Source organism: Folsomia candida, unplaced genomic scaffold, assembly GCF_002217175.1.
Source record: "Folsomia candida strain VU population unplaced genomic scaffold, ASM221717v1 Fcan01_Sc007, whole genome shotgun sequence".
Classification (NCBI taxonomy): Eukaryota; Metazoa; Arthropoda; class Collembola; order Entomobryomorpha; family Isotomidae; genus Folsomia; species Folsomia candida.
In genome coordinates this window covers 1,474,306-1,492,442 of record NW_019091199.1, presented here as the reverse complement: position 1 = coordinate 1,492,442, position 18,137 = coordinate 1,474,306, and the positions used below count along the sequence as shown (strand labels likewise).

Below are 18,137 nucleotides of genomic sequence, written 5' to 3'. Positions count from 1 at the left end.
TGCATGCAAGTCAACTTACGTACATAGTTATCCTTAATGGAAGAGGTTGGAGCTTTTCATCCGCTTTTTAGACTAAACTACTTAAATCCTTACTTATAGAAATTGACGACCAGTCGTTTAACCACTTTGTTCAGTGATCCATCTTCTTCTCTTCACTTTCCAGTGAATCTCTCGTGTTCTTCCAGCTCAATATATCCACCAATTAAGTTTTTGTTGGATACTACATACAGTGCAGGGCTACAAACTCAGCTCAATATACGTACAAGAAGAAATCCTTTCCTCAGCGTCAAGTGATACAGTTTTTTGTTATCACTCCAAAGTCCAACCAACTCGGACTACGTTTTACAACTTATTATTTAATCATAGCAAAAATTTCTCAGAGAAATTTGCATTTTTGACACATTATTCAATAACACAAATAATTTACAAGAAAATACCTACTTTCGTCCACTGAAATATATCTACAATAATTTTTTCCCCTGGGATTTTCTAAACCTGGCAATTTTATGATATTCGTGGCTTCAGAATTTAACGTGAGAGTGGTGCTTGGTTTCAAAGTAGAAAGCTTTAACATAATTGACGTACTGAAGCCCTGTTCATGTAAGTTGACTCCATTTATGTGCATTATGCTAACGTATGTATGTATGTAGATAAGTGTTATATGGAATACAGCAGCAAATGCATATGGAAATTTCCAACTATTTTTTTGCTCATTGATGATTTATTGGTTCCATTCAACTCGACCACATTTCTGTTTCATATAGTTCACTCAAGTCAAAAATATCTTACAGATTCATAATTAATAATTGATAAGCCATTATAATATGGACAAATTATGTTGATGCTCAATACAAATCCATGTATTTGCTCGTGTGTGTGTAGCCCGACACATAAATCTATAAATTTTTGCTGAGCAAAAATCCTGTCAATCACAATGAGTGATAATAAACTTATGAAACTTTAGTTAGACTCACTACACACACAAATGCTGGGAATTATAATGTTCTCTTATTATTGATACGGTTTATTTGAGTTACGATTTTTTCAAGGGTGTGTCCATTTTTTGACATTGGCATTTGCACAAAAACAAAACCTCGTGCCGAGCTTTAATTACCAATATTTAAATACTATGTTTAATCCAAACGAGTATTAACGACGAAATCATCTTCACCTTGACCTTCGGTTTTTTACTCTGGTCGAAGATTAAGCGTGTTTGAATGTGTGTTGAAGAGTATTGCCGTATATTTACGAATTAAAAAATTGCAGATACCAGAACGGGTGAAATGTCGTCTATTCCAATGGGAGCTTTTGCAGCCTATAAGGTTCGGGACAATAATAACAGTGGGGCATCAGCTCAGGAGAGAACTTTTTCGTTCCAAGCACAGTCCACGGCGTCTTCCGGTAATTTGCACTTTCTTCTTTTAAGGCAACCCCTACTTCATTTTCCATTCTCAATTTAGTTAACTTTGCAGAAATGAAATGCGATCAACCGGAGCAATACAACGGGAAACTTATGAAAGCTGTGTGGGGGATTTACAACCGGTATTCGGTTCACAACATTAAGTCTCATATTGCATTCGACAAGGCTTAAGTTAGGCTTTTATCAGATTTACTTGAGATATTACTAGTTTTATTAGAATAACAAATTTAACAAATTGACACATTATATATATTTTACTCAAAACTTGTATTATTTACAATGAATAATCTCGAACTCAGAGTCATAATTGCTACTGATTTAACCCTGTGGACTTGAATCTTCTTGTGTGATATTCATAATTAAGTTACATAAGTGCATAAACATGTTCGATCCTCCAAAAAAATTGGTTATAAATCAAAGAATTTAAGAGTTTATTGGTATTGTACTACTACTAATAATAATTGGTTACTAATATGAAATTCCCACAAATCTTGTATGTGTAATTTGCTGTTTAATAAGTATGTCTGAAATCGTGATTAGCAAGACTGGTAACTAGCTCATGCATAAATCTGATGGTCTAATAAAGACAAGCCTGTCAAGTACATCATAAACGTAAATCCTATTTTTTATTATTTAATTGTCCCTAAAACTGCTCAGGCACGTTGTTCATCGACTCGAGAGATTTCTTGGCACACATCGTCCCTAAAATGGCACAATCAGGCCAACTCATTCCTTGCAATATTCCCGAAATGAATCCTGTGAATAAGACATGGAGAGAACATAAGTATTAAATAACGCCTCTTCCCGTGGCCTTGCGGTTTCAATATTGTATGAAACCAATTACCCGCATTGAGACAATCCCCGGCTCCAGAAACGCTTTTGATCCCACCTTCTCCTATATCGGGTGGTGGATAAGATGCAATGGACAGACCACGCGTACCACCAATCTCACCGTGACCTTGTCGGGAAATTATCTGAAACCATCCAATTAAATAATTGACAAATTAGAAGTCTTGGAACCAGCTCATTTCTCCCTTCCTTCCTTCAACTTGTGTACAACTATCAACTATGTTGCGACCCATGTTTATTATTATACCCAACTCTGTTCTGTGCATGTATATATGTACGACTGACTGAATTAGAGAGCGAGATGGGAAAAGGGTTGATATTGAGCAAGGAGTCATAAAACCTAGCAAAATCTTGATATGTATGTACCAGTAAGCAGCCCTACTTAGCTAAGGTTCTCATGCAGGAAGCTGCTGCGTAAAGGATTTGATCCTGCAAATTACCTGGATTCCATACTTCCCGTTTGTGAGGAGAATTATCTCCAGTCCGACAAACAAAGAGAAGCACTGTTCGTACAGGGATTGCATTTTGGAAAGGTCGAAGGTGAAATTGTTATTGGTCCCTCCAGAGTGGGTCGCAGATAAATCGTCGTCGTCTAGATCCATTTCTACGATACTCGCTAACTCTCTCAAATTTGGGGAGAGAAATCGCACACATTTCCACAATTCTCGAGGGACTTGCAGGATTTTTTTGGCTTTACGGACTTCAGTCGGTTCAAACCAAACTGCAATTTCACCAATTATCGGATTATCGCAAACACTCGAAAAATCCAATCCGAGAAGTTACTCAGCATACATATTTCAATATATTTAAAGCGTCAATTAATTTATCAAAACATCGTCATCATCATCCGTCCGTCACCATTGCATACATACATATTAAAATTTGCATGAATTAGACATTACATAAGTATGCTAATGGTGTTTATGAAAGGTGTTTACGTGGGACTCTGTTCTCGACGCAAAGGGTCATAACATGGGTCATGACGTCCACAGAGAGATTTCCGTCAATAATCACAATCCTAGAATATAAATAAAGTATTCAATCAGCTTTAAAAAATATTTCGTCATAAAATTCCCACGGTTTATTATTAGAACAGATTTTGTTATCTGACCCTGCATCCCGAATGACTTGTCCACATTGCTCCGTGATGACCTTTGCACTTATCAAGTCATAAATTTCCATGTCTCCGAGGCCAAAAACACATTCTCCGTTGGCATTGAGGAGAGCCGAGTAAATGGCGGTGGAGGTGTCGCTTAGGGTGAAAATTTTACTGGTGTCCTATTTCACACAAGACAAGTGAAAGTAAAGAAGATTGATCTCTGGTAGCGATGATCAAGGTGCACACGTGTGGGGTGTGTGGTCTGTTTACTATTTATGCTATTTCCCTCGTCTATCTCAAGATAGAAATAAAATAGGAACTCGTGCTTTGAAGATGTGAAAGAGCTGTGGCTCATAAAAGGCATGTGTCGTCGAGAATTTACATAATTATTTTTTAAACAAATATATGAACTTTTAATGATAATGAGAATTTGCATGACATGATAAATATTAAATTTTGTATGGTTTTGAGACTGGAGACCGGTAGGGAAATTTGAACCGGCTCCAGTCTGCCTGCTGATAATTGAGTTTTGTTCACATTTTTATCTTTCACAATTTGTATTTTTCTAAAGTTTTGACCTCTCCTCTCCTCCTCTTTAAATTAAATTAAATTTCAAGGTGTTCTTTTGTGATTGGTCGAGAGGAGGAGAGGAGGAAGTGCTTTGTAAAGTTAGCGTCGCTTTTTCGTGTGATATTCGTGCACAATTGTGAAAATTAAGACAGTGTCCCTCCAGCTACGAGAATAACAGCACGATTTCTCCACTCGTCTCTCTAACACTCAAAATTTGTAATTGGCTTTTGTGTGTAAAATAAAATGACACCAACCCAGTAACCAACTTGTGACCACACCGCCGCCTTATTTACGCCTACATGGTCACCCTTTGCCACCGTTAGTTACACAAAAGTCACACCACACACACAGAAACATACATTTCTCTGTTTAAAAAAAACTACAGCATGTCAAGTGTATCCAACCAAGAGGAACGCAAGTGCAAGTGCATACGTACTTACATATCCTGCGAGGCTTCATTTTTATTGGAGAGAAAGCCACACGTAGCGATTGTAAATTGCAAATGTGTGAATAGCCCGTTTTTTTTAGAAGAAAATGGATTACCGAAGAAAAGATTTATTTTCTTACCATTTTGAGCGTGTGAAAGTGCCTCCACAGCTCCCTCCCAAATAGGTCATCTCCAATACAGGATATCAACACAGGATTGTGCTCCAATTTACTCAGAGCTTCTGCCAAATTGCGACCAACTCCTCCGGCTGCGGTTCTTATTTTTGTTCTATGCGTCCTTCCGTCCGACTGTCAAATTTTGTTTACACAAAAAAAAATATCAATCGATTATGTACTGTAACAAACCTGATCTCTAGTTTCCACTTCATCATGTAAGTAAATAAATGAATTTCATACACGGGTTATCTTACACGGGTTGCTAATCGGACATAAGTAATACAAAAGTTGACCATTTCATTATCGTACTCATCCCCTGATATTTCCAGGTGTCATCATTGTGCATGTCATATTACTCATTTAATTTGTTTATCTTGTCGCTTCTCATGTGAGTGGTTGTACGTGTCATTGTATTCATAACAGAAAACTCGATTTGCACTGTTAACTTCGTAGTTTGAATAAGTGGGCATAAAAATAAATGTGAACGTGAATGCACGCAGTCTAACGAGAAAGCAGTTTAATTTCAAACTTGCTCATCTAAAGTATTCTTGGAACGAGAGTGATTTTCTCATATTTCTCAAATATTTTCCCAGTGAGGAATTTCAATCCCGAAATGTTAAATCAGAAAAAGATTATTCAAAGTAGGATAAATCCATGTTTCTTGGAATAAAATAATTATGATTACATGTTTTAAGTACCACGTATTTATTTACGTGTTTCCGATATAATAAGATGCTTTCATCCATATATTAAGGACTGGGGACACTAATTATAATTACTTCCTCATTACATAAGTTATATATGCATCATACTATACTGCATAAAAACACGTTTGTATGCGCATATGTAAATATGCATGCGTATGTAACGAGATTTTGCGTGGGTAAGGTAATCAGTTCTTGCAATTATTTTGTTATGATGCCTGGATTTTGTGGAACACTTACATGTGTACCTGTTCAAAATATTTTATGTTATTACGTACTACACAAGGCCCAAAGTTATGATGAGTTGATTAAGTTTTTTGTAAAAAAAATGGGAATCTTTAAGGAAAATCATGTGTTTATGTACCGGCCCAGTCGAAAGCTGTGTGCCTGGTGCACTTTCACAATAAAACATAATAAAGAACAAGTAGCGGTGATGGGAATAGAGAACGAGAAATAGCTGCTGAAATTTGTAGGTCTGATGGGGACGTTAGAACGGAAGGATGGGATGAATTGGAAGCAACCATGCCAAATAAATGCGAAGTGATGAAACCCCGAAAACTCCGACCTTTCCCTGGTTGTTGGTGAGTTGGAATAGAACTCCTCAGTCTTCTACAAGTTACCAAGTCTGCCGGGTCTCAACGCGAATCACTTTCCACATTTTCCGCATGTGTGCTCCATTACGAAATCCATGTACGTGCAACGTGAAGTACAATAAGGACTCTCCGAGGGATGTCTTGTCGTCCGTCGGTTTGTAGCCAGGTTTTTTAAATCTCACAACTTGTCGGAGTAGTCGGTGGTTAAGTGGGGGACGAATATACACACAATTAACAGAGATTCGCGCAATAGTGATTGATTTCGGTAAGCATTAAGTGCCGAGGAGGAATAAGCTTCCCATTTATTTATACACAGACAAGCTGTCTCGTCATAAGCTCGTATACATACATATACAACAGTTTAGTAGTTTTTTTGAGGAAACAGTGGGTTTCAGATGCATTTGCAAATGCTGTTTAATACGTTGAGAAACTTGAGACTACTTCACTCTCCTCCAAACTTATGTAAGTTTTGGCATTTAAGAAACTAAAAGCTACCCGTTAGAAAAAATAGTCAGCCGTGGAAGAAAAATAGAACAAACCAGCTTTCACTCGCATGAAACAAAATATGTCATGACAAAGAAACGTGAGTTTGCCATATGGGTTCAAATAGTGGAAAAGGCACGGCCTCGTCAACCCTCTGTCATCTGTGCCCACACTTAACTTATTTATTACAATACATGAACAAGTACATATTTATTATGTCACAATAGAAGTGTCGACGCTTGATTTTGATGCCTGTTCGTTCTAGTGAGATGATGGTGATTTTATTGAAAACATTTCTGCCAATCGAAGTTTTTTGCTCCAACAGCAATTCACGGTAAGTACATAAAGCGAAGCCATTTTTGCAGACAGTTTTTAAATAGTGAATTAATTTACCTTCAATCATGTATACTCGAATGTTCTCTACGAGCGGAGAAAGTTTTATTACATCGACAAACTATGTATGTACAACATGAATTTTGAGGAAAGGAAAGATGCAGACAGAGTTTGAAACAAATGCGAAACTGTATCGTCAGGCTCAGTGTTTCAACATTCATTAATCAATAATTTTAATTAGTGAATGCTCCCCAGCCCACTTTCCTTACGAAATCAATTTGATCTCAGTAAATAAATGGCCCAAAATTAAAACTTGAGACGAATCGAGAGTATTGAGTCTCCATTACATACATATATCTTCATTATTCGAATCAAAAGTTTCTTTTTCCACTTGATGTACCCCAATTTTTCTCAGATTCATGGCCTTCGATCCAAATCTAACGAGCTGTATGTCAATTTGGAACATTTCATGTAGTTGGATTCTTGATGCAAGCTGACTTTTTTTGCAATATCGCTTTCTCTCAAGTTCGAATGGCGTCTTTGAGGCAGTCATCAGAGTGAGCTTGCGATTTTGGGGCCTTTTGAAAATGAAACGTGAGACCAACTTTCTCTCTTTCTCTCTTCCCTTCACTTCACTGCTCACCAGCCAGGCACATTATAAATGAGCATTTCAGTCTAGAAATTTAGCTCAATTTCGGGTTAGAGATGCACAAATGAAGAAATTCAATATTAGAGGTGGAACATTGCTACTGCTAATGTCGCATTATCTGTACAAACACCTTCCAAACCCTTGACTGATCTCGGTTACAGTACGAGAGGAAATTTGATCTTAGATAATTGGCATATGTACAACTTTAATTATTTTATGTCCTTCCAGAAATACAACATCACGTAGGTATGACTGTGATGCGTAGTTAAGTAGTCATTGTTAGGCAGACCCATTATTTAAAGTTAAATACAAAATACATACGATTAGTATTCAGTCGTATAATTCAATAATTATGAATGCATATGGAGCTAATCTACGCAGGTATACCCACTGTAATGAAATAATTAGATCTTAATTCTTCCTTCTTTCTCAAAACTCCCATTGCATATTAAATTCTCGTCTGGCTCATCTTAGTTCGTCCCATAGTTTGCCAGAAATTTTATTCCAAGACAGTCACAAATTCTAGAATAAGTTCGCTCGAAAGTCCTAGTGGACATTATATAAATTACTTGGGGACATGAGTTGGCTGGAGCGAAATGCAATTAATGTGATGGAAATAAAAATAGAGATGAAGTCTGAAGCCCCGCTCTGAAATAAATGTAGTTTGACTGACTCGACTTGAGAAGAAGCACTCGTGTCAGTTATGTGCATGGAGTTGGATTAATCTTAATTGCTGGATGCAAGTTGCTATTTACTGCAATGGATTCATTTTGGAATTCTGATGCGTGGAAGTAGTAAAGTAAAGAACTCGATAATCATATGTATGGCTGAAGAGAAGCAAACGTGCCAAAACTTGAATTAAATTTGAACACTATTCTTGTGGCCAAGTTAGTTTTGGCAAGCATGTAATCCAACACATAAATATCTAAATATATATGTATATATACTTCATTTAGCCACAGTTTAAGCGGCGATGAGTGTGCAGCATTAAAAAGTTAGCTAAGAATTCACCTTACATTCACAACCTACTTACCCATTGAAATAATTTAAAAGTAGTAAATATATGTTAAAACCTGATTACAAATCTACGACCGATTTTTGAAACAAACCATCTGTCAATCACAGTACAATGTTTAACTTTCCAGTTTGACAGATTGCTCTTAAAGAGCACCAGGAAATCACTGTTCTTCATTTACACATACAATGCAACTTCCTCTCGCATGTTTTCGCTCATTGTACGCTCAGTTCAATGTAAATGATGCTTTACTCGAAACGGATTGTCATCCACAATTAATCTTCTAAAAGGTCTGGCTACGAAAACACTGTACACACGTTCTAAAGACTGAAAGACATTGAACAAATTCATCATGGACAAAGATTTGCTAATGTTTTATGGGAAATTGGATTAATTAATCAGTTCTTTTAGAATCCATAGGTAATAATGCGAGTCAAATTCGAAGCGGTTATTGTGTTAAACTTTTTTAGTAGCACTTATTCAAAACAAAAATGAATGTGCATAGCAAATTTTTCCAACTCTTTAATTATTTTCGAGTCAAGAACCACGCAGTAACGAAGGACGCTTTAATTATTCAAGTTTGTTATCTATTGATGACGGACACTACACACGTTTCGAGCCTTCCCCACATAAATTTTTATTGGAAGGCTAGACCTCTTCTTCTAATTTTCAATCATCTTTAATTTCAACTAGTCACGAAACCCGAGCATTTTAGTGCATAAAAATGGTTCAATTATTAATTGTAGACTAGGTGAATGTCTTGTCTTTAAAAGAAAGCTGACTTCATTTCAAGACGAGCCCCCCAAAAATCTGGTTTTTAATAGCCCAAGTCAAGGCTTATGTACCCACTTTGTCTGTCTGTCTCTGTCACACTCTAGAACCACTGCATTGAACCTTTTTTGACCAATTTACTTATTGGTTTTAAAATGTGTATCTCTACAAGGCATTGGATGAGTTTGAAGGTGAGCATGGTAAACCCGTGGTTGACCGCGCGGTAGGGGTCAATTAAGCGGTGGGGGTAACTAGCACCATGTTTTATAAATTGTCGTGCAATTTTCTACCAGGGGGTCCAACAGGGTTACCCATACTGGGCTTTTTAATTGGTCGGGTTTATAAAGGGTTTTATGAAGCTGATAGCTTTCCTACAATTAGTCCCTGTTACATATGTACAAATAAAATGTCGAATGGGACGAATGAATTTATAACACGAAGTTTGAAAAACGCCGACTCCAGTTTTACTCCTGCCGTACGGTCCTAAGTATGGGAGACAGTTTTTCATATTGATTACCCTTGTAAAACAAGTAATTTTAATTTTTCAGTCAACAGGCCTGGAAAAGACAAGACATCTTTTAGCGATTCCTATGTATAGTGATTATCATGTGAAATAATCTGTTCGATTTTAGCATTACGCTGCACTTTATGCTTATGCATGTGTGTGCGTGGCACAAACTATAAGGTTGATTTTGTTGGCTACTGTTCAACGATTACACGACTTGGTGAACATTAAATACATTATCCAGAACGTCATATACGTCTCGTATTAGAGGTCGCGTTATACAACATTTCAACCTTTCCGTAACAATTAAATCAAAATTTTGATTGTAAGAATTTTCTGGACATTAAGTTCAAGTCAGCCTGCTACTTAAATGCATACAAAATGCTTTCACCTGGTACTTATGTAATGGTCACAGTAAGATGATGAGAAAACGCATGTACGCCGGATGACGGGCATTGAGTCTCAACGTTCCAAAATCTGAGAGACTGTTGTTTGCAATGCACGACACTTTGTTTATTGTTCTGCAGAACCCTTGCTCATTTATCTTGTCTGTGCTGGCAAAGCTCAAGTTCCTCAAGGCTGAACTCACTCCCACTCTCGACGGATGTTCCACTCAGGAGGAGAGTACGCCAACCTGATAATGACAGATCTTGATGTCCTTTGGATATATGGTAGTACCCCCTCTGAAAGTAAAAAGTGTGAAGCGGTTTGATGCCATGGCCCAATTTACGCCCGTCACACCCTTTTGAAGGCGCGCCCGATGCCAAACTAGCTGCACTAAAAAATTTGCCAAATATCCAATTTTGTTCGGATTTTCATAATAGTTACATATTTATGATCCCAAATAGTTGCTTTATCATATCTGATATCAATCTGAACTTTTTTGGAATTTTGAATTTTTTCAAGCCATGCCCTTTTCAGGAAATATTCGAAAATATTGAAAATTTCTGAAAAGTTAATTTTGCAACTGAATATGATAAAGGGACTATCTGGGATCACAAATATATAATTATTATGAAAATCCGAACAAAATTGGATTTTTGGCGAATTTTTTAGTGCAGCTAGTTTGGCATCGGGCGCGCCTTCAAAGGGGTGTGACGGGCGTAAATTGGGCCATGGCATCAAACCGCTTCACACTTTTTACTTTCAGAGGGGGTACTACCATATATCCAAAGGACATCAAGATCTGTCATTATCAGGTTGGCGTACTCTCCTCCTCAAACAGATTGTGCTATGAGGTGACGCTATTAGAATGAACAGATTTTTTGCACTGGGGTTATAAAACCACGCCGAAATGCAAATTATTTGCAACAAAACATGGATATGATCTATATTTCGGTTCGTTATTTACTTATTGTTGATACAACTTTTTTACAGAGTTTTATTACCATCGTACTGCACATATTTCTACATAAATAAACACTTCAATATTCCGTTTCAATTTACTCAAACAACAAAACAAAACGCAGGTGTGTGTATGATTTCGATTTGCCCAATCTCTGGCTGGATCAAACAATTTGTTGTATAAGTATGCAGTTACGGTTGAAAAACACGTTAACTGTCGAGTAGTCGCGTTTAATGGCTTTTGCACCTATTCACAGAAAATGCAAAGTAATTAAAACAGGGTTTAATTTGGGTAGCTGAACAATAGCAAAAAGTGGAAATAATAAAACAATTAGACAAGATTATGAGTGTTCGGATGATGGAGCTGCCCATACCTGGATAATGTCTGCACTTTATAGGTCTTTGGTGTGAGATTAGAGGACGTAGCTGTTAGGGGCGACCTTGTCTCAGGAGAGAGATGATGGTGGAACAAAATCTTCTAAAATTGGACTACTAATGGCTAGTAATAAATTCGTAATGGCTTCTGACATGGTTAAAGAGGGCAAGAAGGTAAATTTGGAAAGCTTTATAATAGTCTCAAACTGAAGGAAAGGATTATCAAGCCAAGCAAAAACTCGAGAATGAATTCGGCATTGGTTTGCCTTTAATAAAAGGAGATCCAAAATCACTGAATCTGCATTCTAATCGTATTTTGCATGAAAATTTTGGGGTGAAATAAGACCCGCCTCACGCTTAATACATAGGGGAGGGAGAAGCTTTGAATTTGAATCTCCTTTTAGCACCGCAGCTACTTACATAGCGTGTTTGTGACGATCTCGTTTCTATTGTATCTGTAACATACGAATGGCATGTCACGTAGGGCATGTCTATGCACCTCAGTTATCCACAGTTCCCTCAAGTTGGTAGTTCTCACTTTCTCTCATTAGTGTCTTCTCCCACCTTTTTCGCACACTTTTCCTCGGCAAGTCTTGAAAACTTACTTTCAGCCCACCCCATTTTAAAATAATACACAATCAGTTCTAAAGTACATACTAAACTTAGGATTAGTTGACCACGAGCAAAGCGGTATTCAGCTATTGTACATAGTTTGGGCAATGGGTCGGGAACTCGGGACGGCATGCATGCCAAACTCATGAAATTGATGTCATTTTAGAAATTTTCATTCAAAGACATTGAATAGGGGTAGATGAGTTAAAATCTTTAGCGCATCAAATCGCGATCCTATCCTATATAGGTAACTGTCCTCAGCATCATCAAAGACTTTTGTAAGTTTTATACCCGTAGTAACTTCTGCAAATTATGAACTTTTATAAATACAACGGCTGCGTACCGACAATACATGAAAATATGGTATGATCATCTACGCAAGTCAGCAGCTAAGAATTAATTGATTAGAGATATTTATCATTCAAAAATAGGTATAACAATACTAGTCTTCATCCTTCAGACAACAACGTGCACATGCTATCTAATTCGTGGATAAATGGTTCAGAAAATTATTTATCCATTACCTATGTACATGCTACTGTCAATGTCATTTTGTTCTTTCCCCTGCGAAAATATCCAGCTGCTTTGTTTTCAGGAATAAATAGTTTTAAACTTTTCCTTTGTTGTTCACACAACTATAGGTGCATGAACATTAGTGAATTAAATTATCTGGCCATTCGCTCTAGATGTTTAAATAAATGTATGCATGTACGTGGGGCAGTCCAATCCATGAGAAATCGACCAACTGAAGGCTCTTTATACGGGGAAAGTACAAATAAAATGCAAAAGGTCAACCGAGACATAAAAACACGCGGCATTGGCTGGAGAAGGCCTCATTCGGGACAACACTGTGTTCGGGACCTGCATGAAAGCGAAAAGAAGAGGTGCCAGGTTTGGAATGTGGTGTGCCCACCTTAATTGTGTATGCATTGTGGGACAAAGCTGTGGTATTCTTGTTCCATAAAAAAGGTCCTGCAATATTTACTTGACTTTTTTAATAGAAAGAAATAAAGACGTCATTCTATAGTCATGCTTATTTTAGCAAGCAATCGTCCGTGTCACCCAACTCGAACAAGTTTATCTGTATATACTGTTACTTCTTTTAAAAATAACCGAGTAAATAATTTGGAAAAGTCTGAATAATTGAAAGTGTAGCATCCTCAAAATAAAACTATATGAAATAGATTAAACACGTGCAATGTCGTAAAAATGATTCTCTCGTGAAGATTATCAAAGTAAATTATACCTGATTAAATAAGTACTCAGTTAAATTTAATTTGCACAAAATAATTTTGCAAAGTTATAAAAATAAGTAGATATGGACATGTATCGTGTTTTTGAGACCGAATCAAAGCCTATGGTTTGATTGCATTGTCGTTTACATGGAGAAAGATTGTCAGTGAAACTAATTCAAGTCTTACAAGATGATTGAAACGGTTATGAACTTATTGTTACTTTTTGATCAACAATTGATTGACATCCTGCGTGTTTTGAAGTTTGTCCTGATCATTTTCTCAGCGTGGCTGTATTTTTTCTGTGGTATTGTGTTCCGAGTTCACAAAACTGTAATACGTTTTTTGGCATTAGACGTTTCGTTGCTTTTTAGTGTACTTGGATCTTAGAAATCGATAACATCACCGTTACATGTTGAGGGGTATCCCGTCGAGAAATTACGTTAACCTGCTGAAGAATACAGTGTATATTGTGTTAGCCGAAATGATGAAATAAATTGAACGAGACAACAACCGCTGTCAACTGTCGGTTTTTCTTCTCCTTAAATTCTCAATCAGACACAGGCCAGACCAGTTGATGGCTTGTGAAAATTGAAATATGAATTTTGAAGATGATTGAGCATAATGAGAACTTTCAGTGGCAATTGCGTCAAACCAACGCACGCTACAAAGGAGTATACCGTGAATTTGCATAGTAAAATAAGTACATGTAAATTGGTTTTGCTGACCCAACTTTTACAAGAAATTACCTGAATTTAAAATTATTTGTGTGCGTACGTCCAATAACAAACATTGTAGTAGCACGTAATAAAAGGATATATGTACGGAGCGTTTATTCATAATATTTGCTTGGAGGGAACATTGTTTGGATTGTACATAGCAAACCATTGAATTGGTGATGATTTGTTGAAAGTTCGCGTTTATTGCTGGGTCGTTTGTAGGACACGCTGGTCAATACCAGATAGTCGGCACATATAGTACACAGCATCGATAGTGAAAGTAAAGTATAAACACACCGTGCAAAATAAATACAGTCAGAATTTGTATTCCCTCATGAACATGCAGAGTTGAAATAAAATCCAGCGCATTGTTTCATAAATTAGTTTCAAGTTCTAAAGTAGAATATATGGCATAAAATTTACATAAGAAATTGTTGTTGAAAGTTTCTCAGTCCGCGTGAAAAACTGTCCGACGGAGCGAAGTTGAGAGAAATTCGCCACCTTCCAAAAATGTTCAGAGTTAAATAAGGACCCGTTTGCTTGTTTGTTATTTTTGATCAATGTTACTTCATCTCGAAGGTAAAATTGTGTATGGGAAGTAAATGAGAGGCACTGAAAGGGAGAAAGAAAAAGGTGCTTTGAAGAGGTATAGAATGGCTAACAAAGCCCATTACAACATGCCAATAAGCACTACAGTACTTGTACTCCCACACTATTTAGTATAGGATCTACATAGTACTACGACGGTCTCTAGCCTGCAGCCTCCTTTCATGTTGGATTCCTCCTTGTTTGTGCAGGGATGCATGTCAGAGCACAATGAAGAGGTCGAATCAAATATCAACTCCCCTCTCATAACGAACGCTAACTAGGTAACTAGCCGTGACCAGATGGAGAGTGACATGGACTAATCAGATTTTAATTAAAAGATCAATCTTCCCATCTCAACTGCAAGACGCAGTAAAATGACGATGTAAAGCATTTTGGAATGATTTTTGTAATTATAAATCTTAGCAAAAAATGAGACGCAGTAAGGGTATTGATATCACGACGGGTGAAGCCGAATTAGGGAAGAATCCGTTGCTGCTCGTGTGGATGCATGCACGGTCTACATACAATTTGATCATGAGGTTGAAAGGGAGAGGAATTCTGATCTGAGGAGCTCTGTACCGCCGAGGAAAGGAGGGAGAAAACCTTTAGTGCTCACAGTCGCCATGCAATATGATTTGCCAGATGAAAGTGCTTCAACTTCTCAAAGCCAATTACTATATTCTTTCATCACATGTATGTACGTAAGGAGAAGCAAATCGGATTATAAGATTGCATTTGGCATAGAATTGTTTGATTTGCGTCATCAATGAAATTTTATACATTGCATCCACCAACCTGAGGAGCTCCTCCTTCTCGCCCTTATTATAAATAACCTTCGAGAAGAACCATACACGTAGGTCATTTTCTATTGAGCGATATTCAATTTTTGTCACATTAAATTATCTGTCAATTTATATGCAAAGATGGGCGAGGTGAGGTTGGGTCGTGTGAATAAGGTCCAAAAATACTGGAAATTTGCTACTGTTTTTAAATGAGGTAAAACCACAAAATTTTATTTTGCACAGTGCGATGTTTTTCGTTTCATGCCAATCCCACCCAGATTTTGAAGGAATAATTGTTAGTCATGCAATCTTGATGGAAAGTTATAATTTATTTATTGAATAAGTCAAATCTCCGTGTCCGAAACACTTCGAGTATAAATTTGTTTTAAATTTAGTTATTGTTATTTTATTATTTTATTTATTCATAAGATTTTTACCTGATGAAGATTTCTATGTGTAATCGAAAGCTCTTAATAAAAAGCTATGCATATAAATATAATCAAGTTCAATATGTCCTCGCATGGCGTTGAAAATTCCATAATTATTCATTTTTGTCACTTTGATGTCTTTAGCCTTCTCTGCTTTTACAAGGAGAAAGCAGACGTGACAGGCGTTAAAAGCCAACTTCAACCAAAAAGCAGCACTTCTTTGACTATTTCATACGGTTTTTGCAATAAGCCTGGGATGGTAATTATGTCATTATGCGATGTAATACTTAATATTGATTTCTTTGTGAATCGACGCGATAAAAGCATGGCACCTGGTAAATTTTCGTATTCGCTGGGCAGGCTAAATTTTACAAGTTGTAGTTTTTACTCGTAAGGAAAGTCTCTGTCCTCTGTTCTCCCTGTATTCTGTTCATCACATGGATGTATTCTGTTCATCATCATAAGCCCACTTGCAATGTGTCCACTGATTACTCAACCAAATTTACTCATCCAGCCTAATTTCACTTCTTGCTTACCAGCCATATTTGCATGCCTTACTCTACTTTCACCGCACGACCCTCTTAACGTGAATGGAGGTGAAACAAGCTGGGGACATACGTCACCTCGTTATTTTTCCACCTCGCTCGACGACGGATCGACGAGTCTTTAATCCAATTAAATAATCGATTGAATAAACACCGCCACACGAATAAGCGAATGAGGATGGATACTCAAACTACGTATTGTATCACCAAGTTGTGTGCAGAGTCACGTACCAAACAATAAAGCAAAGCGGCCACGACAACGACGACGACGAGATGAGTGTGTATATTACACCCATTTACTTTGGTTCTTTGTCGACCATTGGATTGAAGAACATGAAATATGCCAGAGTATACAGTACGTACTTAGGACATGGATTTTCGCAATGTGCTTTGAAACCCCATACGCGGTACCCTACTTGACACCAGGAGTGGTGATCTTGACCCTGGTGGGATTGAGGTTCTTTTGAAGTAAAAATAAAACTATATTCCAGATATGACACTCTAAATGTCAAACATTAGAACTTATTCTTAGGTGAGACGAAGTTACCTCGTTTTTGACGTGTCTCACTTTGTCTTTACTTTCGCCGTTCGTAGCCCAATAAGATGGATGAATAGCAACAACTAACCTGACCCACCTATGTTTTTTAGCGGCGAAAGTATAAACCGGGCGTCAACCAAGAAAGTTTTATATTTATTTATTTCATAAATCGAGAAAAAGGGGCTAAGTTCGACACATCCTTGTTCCGATGGGGCGGGTAAAGGTTGTCGGCTTATGACAACACTTATCTATCCAGTGGTCTCCGACTCCACCCAGGATGAAGTAGAGAGAAGTGAAAGTATGAGAACCAGATGAATACGCTTCCCATGGGATGTGGTCATAAGCCAAATTTTAAAGCTTTTTGGTAGACATGTATCATAGACGTTCATAAATGATCTTTTTGACCGATAGCTTCTCAATGAGTGAAGGAAGGTTGTCAATGTTCAAAATTCAATTTGTTGGTAGAGCGTTTCTCAGCGAATTATGAACTTCATTTTGTTCCACACTTGCAATTCTTGATGCTACCATCTGCGTCACACTTAAATTATTTTAATAGAATTGACTAATATTGTGGACGAATTCGGTTTAGTCTATTTGTCGAGTTGTCTCAGAATCCCTTGCGTGTTGAATGGAACTGATAATGGTAGTCCCAGTCGTACCATTTGCATGGGAGTGATTGCGTGAGGTTCAGATTTAAATGAAGTGAAAAAATTACGGGCACAAGTACTATGTTCTACTTAGATATGACATCTACGGTGTATGTATAGCCATTGGCCCGGTCGATGGGTTCATGGAATTCGACAATACGCCAAATGATAAAATAGAGCGAATTTAGCACTGTTACTGATCAAATTGAATCAAGCCGAATTCAATTGAGTGTTAATTCGAGTTTCAAGAGAATTTCATTTAATTTTCCTAGAAGCACTTCTCTCGTCGTCCTCCATGGGAAACTTAAACGAAGTCAAGTTATTTCCCAGTCCTCACTAATTCTCGCTCACAAGGAAAACCTTTTGTTCCTTCGCGTTAACTTTGACTCCGGAGATTGGGGAGAGCTGCCTGCGGGGTGCTCCATTAGCGATACGTTTGTTATTGCTCAATTGTCCTTGTCAACATGAAATTAATATAGTGAGCATTGTTCAATTTCGAGAATGTGAACACCTCCTGGTTAGAAATGGCCTTAGGAACATGATACAAGGGTTTTGCACACCCCAACAAATTATTATTGGCACACATTTTTGACTATGCAAAGATAAGTATTGAGCACTTAACCCAAATGTAAATACACAATTTGAACACCTTACAGTGAAAGTTTTTTTCTGCAGGTACAGAAAACGCATCACGTAAATATCTTATCTAACAAGATATGATATTATATATTGT

At 37.3% G+C, this 18,137-nt stretch overlaps 3 protein-coding genes across 10 annotated transcripts in view; 2 read left to right on the top strand and 1 right to left on the bottom strand.

Annotated features, from left to right (window-relative positions):
- Positions 1-119: 119 nt before the first annotated feature.
- On the top strand, positions 120-2,027 carry LOC110852397. Of its 2 annotated transcripts, none has more exons than XM_022100463.2 (3): positions 120-600; positions 1,267-1,401; positions 1,461-2,022. In XM_022100463.2, the coding sequence occupies exons 1-3, from the start codon at positions 507-509 to the stop codon at positions 1,589-1,591; spliced, it is 360 nt and encodes a 119-aa protein (XP_021956155.1). In that variant the 5' UTR covers positions 120-506; the 3' UTR covers positions 1,592-2,022. The 2 variants fall into 2 exon arrangements, with proteins under 2 accessions (XP_021956155.1, XP_021956156.1); XM_022100464.2 differs by having other exon boundaries at positions 127-600; positions 1,473-2,027.
- Positions 1,694-18,137, bottom strand: part of LOC110852062 (pseudouridine-metabolizing bifunctional protein C1861.05) — a 54,944-nt gene continuing 38,500 nt past the window's right edge. For 3 of the 4 annotated variants that reach the window (XM_035853672.1, XM_035853670.1, XM_022100034.2), the window contains 6 exons: positions 4,506-4,673; positions 3,381-3,547; positions 3,208-3,287; positions 2,710-2,990; positions 2,265-2,394; positions 1,737-2,176 (listed from right to left, as the gene is read on the bottom strand). In XM_035853672.1, the coding sequence (XP_035709565.1) occupies positions 2,064-2,176; positions 2,265-2,394; positions 2,710-2,990; positions 3,208-3,287; positions 3,381-3,547; positions 4,506-4,673 (939 nt within the window). In that variant the 3' untranslated portion in view covers positions 1,737-2,063. Of the gene's footprint in view, positions 2,177-2,264; positions 2,402-2,709; positions 2,991-3,207; positions 3,288-3,380; positions 3,548-4,505; positions 4,674-18,137 lie in introns of all 4 variants that reach the window. The other variant, XR_004835276.1, reaches the window with a different exon arrangement.
- Positions 4,635-18,137, top strand: part of LOC110852398 — a 43,396-nt gene continuing 29,893 nt past the window's right edge. The window contains exon 1 of one of the 4 annotated variants that reach the window (XM_035853674.1): positions 4,635-4,756. The gene's annotated coding sequence lies outside the window, so the exon portion shown is untranslated. The other 3 variants (XM_035853676.1, XM_035853673.1, XM_035853675.1) reach the window with 3 other exon arrangements.

Bases quoted from the DNA above. Each gene is read 5' to 3' on its own strand.
- LOC110852397 (XM_022100463.2), top strand. From the start codon at position 507: ATGATATTCGTGGCTTCAGAATTTAACGTGAGAGTGGTGCTTGGTTTC. The intron at 601-1,266 runs GTAAGTTGACTC...AAAAAATTGCAG, and splicing joins CGTACTGAAGCCCTGTTCAT to ATACCAGAACGGGTGAAATG. The intron at 1,402-1,460 runs GTAATTTGCACT...TTCTCAATTTAG, and splicing joins ACAGTCCACGGCGTCTTCCG to TTAACTTTGCAGAAATGAAA.